The 12013-nt window shown below is 38.2% G+C and overlaps 1 protein-coding gene across 5 annotated transcripts in view; it reads left to right on the top strand.

Annotated features, from left to right (window-relative positions):
- Positions 1-12013, top strand: part of RNLS (renalase, FAD dependent amine oxidase) — a 269408-nt gene that overhangs the window by 201907 nt on the left and 55488 nt on the right. For all 5 annotated transcript variants that reach the window (XR_014072988.1, XR_014072984.1, XM_081556428.1 and 2 more), the window contains exon 5: positions 5655-5828. Coding sequence is in view for 3 of the 5 variants with exons in the window: in XM_081556428.1 (XP_081412554.1) it covers positions 5655-5828 (174 nt within the window). In the remaining 2 variants the exon portion in view is untranslated. The remainder of the gene's footprint in view (positions 1-5654; positions 5829-12013) is intronic.

Consider the following 12013-nt stretch of genomic DNA (forward strand, 5'->3'; position numbering starts at 1 on the left):
GTTTTTGCAGTACACTTATAGGTTAGGCATTATGCTAAGCACTTGGTATTATCTCATTTGATTTTCTTAAAAATCCTTTAAGGGTAGCACTGTTCTCATTCACATTTTATAGGAAAACAGATGCTTAGGGGGATTGAGCAATTTGACCAAGGTCACACAGATTCTGGGTCAGAGCCAGAATTCAAACCCAAATTTTTCTAACTCCGGAGATACCTCTCAGGATGGAAGAAATATTTCCCTGGGGAAATCTCACATAGCTACAACTGCTAAAGTCTGTCCCCAGTAAACTTTAGATTTATTGCTTGCCAAAACTATTTTTGAAAATGTGCTTCCAGGCGTGATGACTTCAATACCTATAGAGTCCACGTGACCGTCCAATTTATTCCAGGTGAAATGAAATGAGACTGATTCTGTGATGCTTTTACACGAAAGGAATGACTCATAATTGGTAGAAGTTTAGACTCTACTGTCCTGCTAGGAGAACTATATATGGAAAATGGATCTTTCAACGCTATTTCTGCAACCACTTTGAGTAAAGAACAACCAGCTATTCTGGCTAAAATACTATTGGTTTCATGTACCCACAGAACTAGATGGTCTAAGATTGAGAATGAATTTGTGCATAAAACTTCTTGACATTCTTGGAATTCAATATAAAAGATAAAACAATAATAAGTAAATCAAGAGCAGCCAATATCCACTGATGGAGAGCTTAAATAATTATACTACAAACTGACTTCCTAACTTCAACTGTCCCTGAGCTGAAATTCTTCATATATGGTAACAAACAGGGAAATTAGCCCTCCTCTATAATTGGCTATAAACAAAAAAACTTCTAACTTCTAGAAGGAGGTTACTGCTGTGAGCACAGATTGCCCATCAATATAACATTTACCATTAACTATAGTATTAATAATGAATATCAAACTAATGCTTAAAGCCATTTGTTTTACTATTACTATTGAAATATTCATTGTTGTGACAAAAAACATCAGCCTTCAGTAAGGAGAGATTCAGGTGAACACATTACTTTGTTTTTTTATGAAAAAAAAAAAAACACGCCTTCAGAAATCATAAAATACTTTCATTAGGAAGACTCCTGGGCCCAAGGATTTGTTTTGAAGAGATGATCTCTATCATTCCAAAAGAGTAGAATATATCACACTTTGTTCCTTGATCCAGGAATCCCTAGTAGATATACAAGAGAAGCACATACATATGTTCTTTATGTTATATTTATAATTTTCAAAACGGCAAACAATCCAAATGTCCATCAATAGTAGAATAGATAAAGTGTGTTGTTGCTCAGTCGCTAAATTGTGTCTGACTGTTTGCGACCCCATGGACTCCTCTGTCCTCCACTATCTCCCAGAGTTTGCTCAAGTTCATGTCCATTGAGTTGGTAATGCTATCTAACGATCTCATCCCGTGCCACCCCCTTCTCCTTTTGCCTCAGTCTTGCCCTGCATCGGGATCTTTTCCAGTGAGTCAGTTCTTCACATCAAGTGGCCAAAATATTGGAGCTTTAACCTCAGTATCAATCCTTCCAGTGTATATTCAGGGTTGAGTTCCTTTAGGACTGACTGGTTTGATCTCCTTGCTGTCCAAGGGACTCTCAAAAGTCTTCTCCAACCCCACAGTTTGACAGCATCAGTTCTTCAGCGCTCAGTCTTCCCTGTGGTCCAACTCTGGCATCCGTACGTAACTACTGGAAAAAGCATACCTTTGACTTATACAGACCTTTGTTGGCAAAATGATTATTGTGGTACATTCACTTGATGAAAATTCAAGGCATTCTTTTCTGTAGGTATAGTTAAGCCTCAATTAAAATTATATATATATATGTGAGATATATATATACATGCGCATACTTATTTATAAAAAATATATAATGCAAATGTATGTATTTATACATGCATGTATACACATAGACATGTATTACATCCAAAACGTAACTACTTCTGATCTTCTCTGCTGTTACCGCCAACCTGAGACTACTTCAATACCTGTTTTCCCCAGTTCTTCTCATGCATCCCTGGAGTCCTCACTTGTAGCCAGGATAATTTTTAAAACAGAAGCCAGGTTACATCTGTCCTTGGCTCATAACCAGTAGCAATGGTTCCCATATCAATCAGAATAAAATCCTCAAAGGAGACACATCCCTGAAAGCCTATTTAAAATAGCCTTACTGCCCAGACCTGTTACTTTTATCCCTTTACCCTGCTTTATTTTTCTTTATAATTCCTATCACCAACTGACGTACCGTTGACTTGGTTATTTATTGATAACTGGTCTCTCCACCGCTAGTATGTAAGCTACTTGAAACCAGGGACTTTATTATATCCTTAACATCAAGAACAATGCCTGCCATCATATGGTAGGCAATGAATGAATGAATGAATGAGATCATCACCAAACCACACAGGAATTAAGGCAAAATATGTATGTCCAACCCTCTTCTATATGTTAGACAACTAAAAGAATTAAATTACTTTAGGAAACAACAAAAAAAAAGAAATTAAATACGTACTTAATTTATTCAGATGTACCTTTCAGGTCTTCTGTTGCTCTCTCCTTCCCTCTTCTTCCATTCTTCCCCTCCCCCACGCCCCCATGTACTCATGTACACACTGGCATTGGCGCAAGGAGAATGGAATAAGGACAGTTCTCCTAATTGACAGGAGTATGAATGTAAACTATAAACTACCCCCTTCAATACAACTTATAGTCACTTTATTTACATCAGATAGCCATAAATTATAATAATTTTATATATGTATATACTATATATGCATGTGTGTTTGTGTGTGTATAATTACAAAGATTATATAATTCTAGTGGTTCAGAATTAATTGAGAGTGACAAGCAGGTAAAGTTTTATTATATTGGAATCAAGCATTTTTACATGAGCCTTATGTTGTGGCCCTTTTAAATACATGATAGTAAATAATTCATTTATTTTCCTTGCCAAAATGTATATATTTAGGATGTAGGGCAGCTCCCTCCAGCATTTTGCATTACAAAAATTTTCAAACAAAATAAAACCATTCTGTTAGGTCCTGCAACAATCAAAAACTTTCCAGGCCCAGAAGATAAAATTTTTTGTAAGTGAATCTGTACAGAAATTGAGATTGTTTCAGTCAAAAGTCTCGCCTCCCTGTTCTCAGAATGAATTGTAGAGCCCCTGGAGCAGACAAGGGTGTCTAAGGTTAATCTCTGTTTCTATATAGATATCAATTACCTTTTCAAAAGGCTACCCAGTGGGATTTGGCACTTGGCAGCTTGTCTAAAAACTAGCTAAATGTACTAATGTGTGTGGCAGGGGAGGAAAAGGTCCAGTTTGGTTGTCAACCTAGTTGACCCTTCAGTTTTTGTACAAAGAAAAAAAAAATTTTTTTTTTAAAAAGAGTTTTAAGTCCTTTCAGTTGCTAAATAGCTGATTTCACAGTTTTGTTGGTTTATTATTTTAATTGAAAAAAATGGGAAACCATGATAAGCCCTCAAGTGCATAATTTGTGCTCACCTGCTAATATGAGTCTCCTTCATCTCCTCCTCTCTTTTCCTAGTGAGAATATGTTATGATTTCTGAAGATCTGAAAATCTTTATGATTTTCATAAAGAAAAGCAGTAAGCATACTACCAGGCCCATAGCTCCAAAAGTAGGTTAAATAATAAAATGAAGCCCAGGATACGAGTGTAAGAAGGCCAGTGTCAGAAGATCATTCATTTATCAAGTAATTAAATCTTTTAATAAGACAGAAAATGATGGTTAAAGGGAATGATGGCTTTTACTTCTGAGTGCAAAATAACCATTAATGTCAGAGGAGAAAGCAATGCTAAAGTTCATCTTGAGGCTCAGACTTACAGATCTGGAAGGGAAGTGTGGAAGTGATGAAGATGTGCATGACTCCAGTGCGGGAATTCTTGCTTCATCTTGGCCACACAAACTTGGAAGCTGTGTAACCTAGGGCAAGTTACTTAACCTCTCTGAATCTCAGCTTCATAGAGTTATAAAATTAGGGTGGCAAAGTCATCTATCTTGCAGGGATTTTGTGAAGATTAAATGAAGTCTTGGTTCTAAGAGTGTTTTGTAGCCAAGAATATGCTGTGATAATGTTTAGGATTATTACTGTGCTTAAATAATTTGAGTACCCTTCTTACCTTCTGTCTTCCTCCAAAAGCCACTTCTCTAAGGTTTAGCAAAAGTTATCCCTATCCTTCCCAGGTGGCTTCCCAGGTAGCTCTAGTGGTAAAGAACCTGCCTGTGAGTGCAGGAGAACATCAGAGACACAGGTTCGATCCCTGGGGGAAGATTCCTTGGAGGAGGGTATGGCAATCCACTCCAGTATTTTTGCCTGGAGAATCCCATGGACAGAGAAGCCTGGCGGGCTACTCTCCATATGGTCACAAAGAGTCAGACATGACTGAAGTGACTTAGCAGCAAGAGCATCACCATCCTTGAGGTTTGCCTACTAGATTAGGATATTTTTCACCAATTAAATGAGAATTTTTCATATGTTCCATTTCTGAACTGGCTTGCCTTATGCCTTCAGAATAGAACTATAGCCTTCTCTGAAACCCAAATTATTAATGCAAGTACATGAACAAGAAGTTCCCTGAGACCCTTAAAGATAGGAAGGTTGGAGATGGAGATTAAAACGTAAGGGGGGGTGGGGGTCTTTCCTTTTTCATCCCAGGATGGAACATTGTCCCATTTTCCTAAATATTTTTCTATCTATAATAGAAAAAAATAATGAACACTTATCATATGCCTTGCATTGTGATATGCATTATTCATGTAATCCTCACAACAGACTAATGCACCCTATTTTTGCCACTTATAGATGAGAACTATAGTTAGAATAAGTATTAATAGCTTGACCAGGGTCACCTACCTACTAAGTGGTAGAGTTGGGTTTTGAACCCAAACCTGCCTAATTCATTTCCCAGTATTTTTCCATTTTTTGATTATTTACCTCCTACATTTTAACTAATTTTGCATGTCTTGTTTGCCTTTCTGTCCCTCTATATGTTCATCCTTTGTATTTTTGTAATGAGTAGGGTAGAGGACTGTAACAAAAAAGACTAAGGTATAGTCCCTGTGCTCCAGAAACTATGCTGATCGACTGGCAGAAAGATGACAAGCAAACAATGACTGTATGACATGGAAGAACTTAAGAGGTCCATGAGATAAATCATTAGTCTCCTCCTATAACATGGGAATAATACCTACCTTGTATGGTGGTTTCTGGATAGAGTGAAATGCTCGTGTTACATGTTTGGCAAAGACCCTGACCCACAGTAAGTGCTCAGTGTATGGGATCTATCATGTTGCAATGTTGCCAGCCAGTCCCAGGATAATTACTAGGATACAAAGCTAGAAAAACAACTTAGTGTCAGACTCAGAGACATTTTAAATGCCAGTCGAAAGAGTTTGGACCTTCAGTGTGATGAAAACGAGTGTGCCAAGGACAGTAATCATCTTGCAAAGAAATTAGAGCTGATGTTATTTTACATTACCTTTCAAAATTCATCGTAAGTGAGATGGAGTCAGTAAAAACAGTTGGAACTGGTTTAAAGGAGTGTGGTATTTGATGTACTGAAAGGAAAGATGATATTTTCAAGTTTGATGCCCTGTACTTTTTCTTCCACAGTAATTAGTGAATGCCAAAGGCAGCAACTGGAGTCTGTGAGCTACTCCTCTCGCTACGCTCTGGGCCTCTTTTATGAAGCTGGCACGAAGATTGATGTCCCTTGGGCTGGGCGGTACATCACCAGTAATCCCTGCATTCGCTTCATCTCCATTGATAATAAGAAACGCAATATAGGTCAGTACCCCCATTATTTCCCTTAAATACAGTAACAATGGTGGGTGTAGATCATGAAAAATGCTGTTTAATTGAGTGGTGCCATTCTGAACAGAGCAAGCATTTAACTCCAAGCCACAGGGGATAAAATTTAATGTCACATTTGGCCAATAATAAAATACACAGTGAAACCAGCAAAGTTTTTCAGAAAATCATTCACCACATGGTTTGTATTAGTTGAGTTTATGAAAATAGTGTCAGAAGGTTTAAGATTTCAAAATGGCCCAAGTTTCTATTGCTTTAATATGGATCCATCTATATGCAAATGGATCTCTCATCATTTGTTTCTTGATGGAGTTTGTTTTTGGTTTATTTGGTTTTGTTTTTAAAATTTGATGAGTGCTGCTCTTTCCACTTCCCAGGCTAGATACAAAAAGTGAATTGCACTGTATGAAAATCCTTCACTTCGATATAATTTTATTTATTTAATGTTCATCTAGAAGGCTACATAAAATTGCTTTCTATACAATGTAACTAAAATAATAGGTAAAATGTTTCATATGAGCTTTACTAGGATAAGATAAAATCTACACTCCCCCCTTTTTGTTGAAGATAGTAAAATTAGATTTGAATTGCAAGAATAAACATAACTGATTCCTTTTGGTCATAAAGGTGAAAGCATGTTCTTATTTGTAGGATTGTAGTGATCACTAAGATACTACTTTTTGTGGAAGAAACCGTAATGATCTAAAATGACGAAATTCTTAAAAAGAATCGTCACTGCAATTTGTTACGGTGTTTTATGGTGCAGTGATGGTTTCATCAAGCATTAGTTAAAAGTTTTGTCTGATAAAATCACTAACTAACGTCTCTTGGCTTGCCAGAACTTTATAATGACAGAACTGGGCTGGAGTATGGTTTTTATATCAGAGCACATGATCTTAGAAAAATGTTTCTTTTATAACTTAAAGCTCCCTAAGTGCTGGCCTGTTTATGTTAACATGATATCACATATATGTACAATCAGCAGTTCATGAAATGCCCTGTAATAGCAATGGACTAACCGTTTTTAACTCGACAGCTGCTTTGTTCTGAGAAAAGAAAAATAGCCCTTGATCTTCTCATGTTATATGTCAAACCTTCTGTCTATGAGCTGGAAAGAGAGTCCTCACCAGAAACCAAATCAACCAGCACTTTGAGCTTGGACTTCCCTTTGCCGGAACTGAAAGAAGTGAATGTCTGTTGTTTAAGCTATCCAGTCTATGGCAGCCCAATCCAACTGATACATTAGAAGGAAGAAGCTAGGGAGACTTCACGACTGATTGATTCAATAAAAGAGCAGTATCTTCAAGGACCTAGGATTTATCCATCTCTGCTCTCTTCCATTCATTTTTTTTAAGAGTCTTTTTTTTATTATTTATTTATTTTAATTGGAGTCGAATTACTACACAGTATTGTAGTGGTTTTTGCCATACATTGACATGAATCAGCCATGGGTTTGCATGTGTTCCCCATCCTGAACCCCCCTCCCACCTCCCTCCTCATCCCATCCCTCTGGGTCATCCCAGTGCATCAGCCCTGAGCACCCTGTCTCGTGCATTGAACCTGGGCTGGCAATCTGTTTCACATATGATAATATACATGTTTCAATGCTATTCTCTCAGATCATCCCACCCTCTCCTTCTCCCACCGAGTCCAAAAGACTGTTCTATATATCTGTGTCTCTTTTGCTATCTCGCATATAGAGTTATCGTTACCATCTTTCTAAATTCCATATGTATACGTTAGTATACTGTATTGGTGTTTTTCTTTCTGGCTTACTTCACTCTGTATAATAGGCTCCAGTTTCACCCACCTCATTAGAACTGATTCAAATGTATTCTTTTTAATGGCTGAGTAATATTCCATTGTGTATAGGTACCACAGCTTCCTTATCCATTTGTCTGCTGATGGACATCTAGGTTGCTTCCATGTCCTGGCTATTATAAATAGTGCTGCAGTGAACATTGGGGTACACGTGTCTCTTCCAATTCTGGTTTCCTCGGTGTGTATGCCCAGCAGTGGGATTGCTGGGTCATATGGCAGTTCTATTTCCAGTTTTTTAAGGTATCTCCACATTGTTCTGCATAGTGGCTGTACTAGTTTGCATTCCCACCAACAGTGTAAGAGGGTTCCCTTTTCTCTACATCCTCTCCAGCATTTATTGTTTGTAGATTTTTGGATAGCAGCCATTCTGATTGGCATGAGATGGAACCTCAAACCTCAAATAGCCAAACCTATATTGAGAAAGAAGAATGGAACTGGAGGAATCAACCTGCCTGATTTCAGGCTATACTACAATGCTACAGTCATCAAGACAGTATGGTACTGGCACAAAGACTGAAATATAGATCAATGGAACAAAATAGAAAGCCCAGAGATAAATCCATGCACTTATGGACACCTTATCTTTGACAAAGGAGGCAAGAATACACAATGGAGAAAAGACAATCTCTTTAACAAGTGGTGCTGTGAAAACTGGTCAACCACTTGTAAAAGAATGAAACTAGAACACTTTCTAACACCATACACAAGAATAAACTCAAAATGGATTAAAGATCTAAACGTAAGACCAGAAACTATAAAACTCCTAGAGGAAAACATAGGCAAAACACTGTCCAACATAAGTCACAGCAGGATCCTCTATGACCCACCTCCCAGAGTAATAGAAATAAAAGCAAAAATAAACAAATGGGACCTAATTAAACTTAAAAGCTTTTTCACAACGAAGGAAACTATAAGCAAAGTGAAAAGACAGCCTTCAGAATGAGAGAAAATAATAGCAAACAAAGCAACTGACAAAGAATTAATCTCAAAAATATACAAGCAACTCCTGCAGCTCAATTCCAGAAAAATAAATGACCCAATCAAAAAAATGGGCCAAAGAACTAAACAGACACTTCTCCAAAGAAGACATACAGATGGCTAACAAACACATGAAAAGTTGCTCAATATCACTCATTATCAGAGAAATGCTCTCTTCCATTCTTAATGTTGACATCCTCAGACGAGTAATAGCAAGATGGCAATAATTGCTGGAGTCACATCCAGACCCAGCAACATGCTTAGGAGGAATAAGGACTGTTACTGTCTCTGTCCTTTTCTGAGATCAAGGAAATCTTTCCAGAAACCCCTCAACTGACTATCTTGTATTGTAGGTCATAACTGTGTTATAGGCCATCGTGGGTTACTCACAAGTCTGAAACCAATCACTGCCAAGCAGGGGTGAGACTACCATTACAATCCTGCAGACAAATCAAGATCTACTCCTGGAACTGGTATTAGGATCATCTTCCCTTTAGTCATACGAGTGCATGCACGTGTGCTTAGTTGCTCAGTCATGTCCAACTCTTTGCAACCCCATGGACTCTAGCCCACCAGGCTCCTCTGTCCATGGATTTTCCAGGCAAGAACACGGTAGTGGGTTGCCCTTTACTTTTCATCCTCCAGGGGATCTTCTCCACCCAGGGATTGAACCCACGTCTCCTGAGTCTCCTGAATTGACAGGCAGATTCTTTACTGTTGAGCCACCTGGGAAACCCCCCACGTAAGAGTAGATACCTGCATAAAATATGAGTTTGTGGGGAAGAAAGAAGAGAATAGTGATGCTGGGTTGGCAACAAATAATTTCCATTCTCTTCGAGTAGATTAATGTCACATGTGGGAGATAAGGTTGTAAAGTTGACACATAAAGATAAGAATCATGTATATTCAAAATTATCTTTGACAATACCTCAAAACTATTTGAGATTTTGAAGAGTGACTTAATGTTCAGTAAATTCAATATAGCCATTTTACTAACATTCAATAGATTTCAGTTTATTTGGGTGAGGCCAGATGAAATTGTGAGTTTGCATTTGTAGGCCAGAGTGATATTTTCTACTATGAAAGGTGCACAGGAAAGAAAGAAATAGCAGTCATACCGCCTAACAGAGTAAATCGCTGTGCAAATGGAGTTGGATGGTAAGTGAAAGTACCCACCACTACAATAGAGTAGCCAGTTTATAAAATCAGTTGTTCAAACTTGAAAGAGTACAACATAAGAATATTAATAAATTCTCACAAGATGGGCAGCTTTTGAAATTATGTATGTGTACACACATGCATTCTCAGTCATATTCAACTCTTTGCGATGCCATGGACTGTAGACCTCCAGGCTTCTCTGTCCATGGAATTTTCCAGGCAAGAATACTGGAGAGGGTTGCCATTTCCTCCTCCAGGGGATCTTCCTGACCCAGGAATCAAACCCAAGTTTCTGGCATCTCCTGCATTGGGAGGTGGATTCTTTACCACTAGTGCTATCTGGGAAGCCCTTTGAAACCATAGAAATACCAAAAAGAAAAAAAAACACTTTTTTTAATATATAAGCAATCACACAGTTTTAAAGCTTGAGGGTCAGGTATTTGGGAACCATGTTTTTGCTACATGGTGCACCATGGTGATGTCACTTCAGAAAGCAAAAAAATACCTTCCTTCCTTTGTCAGTTTTATGAAAAATTAATTTTGGATTATGCAAATTTTAAATTATAGGAGGCCCCCTGTTAGCAGGAGACAAGGGTTTGATCCTTGGTCCAGGTGGATCCCACATGCAACTAAGTCCATGGCCACAACTACTGAGCCTGTGCTTTAGAGCCTGCAAGCTGCAAGTCCTGAAGCTCACATGCCTAGAGCCTGTGCTTTGCAACAAGAGAGGCCACCAAAATGAGAAGCCCATGCACTACAGCTAGAGAGCAAGCCCCGCTCATCGCAGCTAGAGAAATGCCCCTGTAGCAGTGAAGACCCAGCATAGCCAAAAATAAATAAATAAATTTAAACAGTTTTTTCTCACTCTCTGGGGCCAGGGTGCTAAGTATATCTATTTGAATTCACATAATATAAATGTCCATATAATGTAACTCCCCTAAGTTTTGTTTATGTTGGTATTTAAATAGACCAGTAAGAATTGTCTTTTTATGTTACTGTCACTACCCAACTCCAGCCTTTATTTGGGGGTGTTTGATTAAACCAAAAATTCATACTATAAATACACATACTTAACAAAAGAAGGGGAACATTTGTATTCTGTCAGGTAGGGAAACAACAAAATAGGCAAAGGGTGGCAGAGATGAGTTCACAAAATAAAGCCTGCTGTCAAGTTTTGAAGAGAACCAGAGGGTAAAGGGTTAGTAGCCCAAACGGTTAGTAGCCCAAACCATACAAAGGTCAAAGAATAATCATTTGTCAAGTGTCAGGAATAGACAGTACATGAGCCAGAAACGAAAGTCTCCTTGGGAAAAGAGGAGCTAAATTCCAAGTATTAGACCCATACCATTGATTATGAGTATGACTCAATATACTTAGGATTGTACTTTCCAAAATATGTTCAATGGAACATCAGTTCCTTGATATGCTCCTTAGGAAGGGTCCCTGTCATCAAGTGTGCAAAATGCTACTGACTTTACCCCTATTTTAGAGAATGTCAGTACCTATTATCCTATTAAAAAGCATTCCTATAGAAAAGATACCTTCTCACCTTACAAAGCACAAATGGTGACATCAAGTCAGACTTCACCAAGTGTGTGCTGGGGAACAATTTCTGTGGGATGTTAGCAGGTTTGGTGCCTAAATAAAATATTCCATGGTCAGGTATCTTGAAGTCATCTGACTTGATGTCACCATTTTTACTTCATACCTGGGCAGGAATTGTAGGCCAGATGAGAGGATGTGTAAGTCTAGTCCTAAAGTCATCAGTGGGAAGATACTGAGTCTTTTAGGAGGTGCAAGAAGACTTGTTGCAGGTAAACTCAAAACTTGGTGGGGTTGTAACTGGAGACAATTTAGGTTGAAATACAGTCTGAAATAAGGTAATATTAATTATCATTAGTGGCTTCCCTGGTGGCCCAGTGGTAAAAAACCTGCCTACCAATGCAGGCAACTCAGGTTCAATCAGTTGGGAAGATTCTCTGCAGACAGAAATGGCAACCCACTGCAGTATTCTTTCCTGAAGAATCCCATGGTCAGAGGAGCCTGGCAGGCTACAGTCCATGAGGTCACAAAAGAGTTGGACATGACTTAACAACAAACAATTATCATTAACATGGATAATTTTTTAAATTATCAATAAGATTATCATTGTGGGAAGAATTTGAAAGACTCAGATTCAAATTCTGGCTCTGAAACATGATAAT

Source organism: Giraffa tippelskirchi, chromosome 2 (genome assembly GCF_054371585.1).
Source record: "Giraffa tippelskirchi isolate mGirTip1 chromosome 2, T2T-mGirTip1v1.2.pri, whole genome shotgun sequence".
In the NCBI taxonomy this organism is placed as follows: Eukaryota; Metazoa; Chordata; class Mammalia; order Artiodactyla; family Giraffidae; genus Giraffa; species Giraffa tippelskirchi.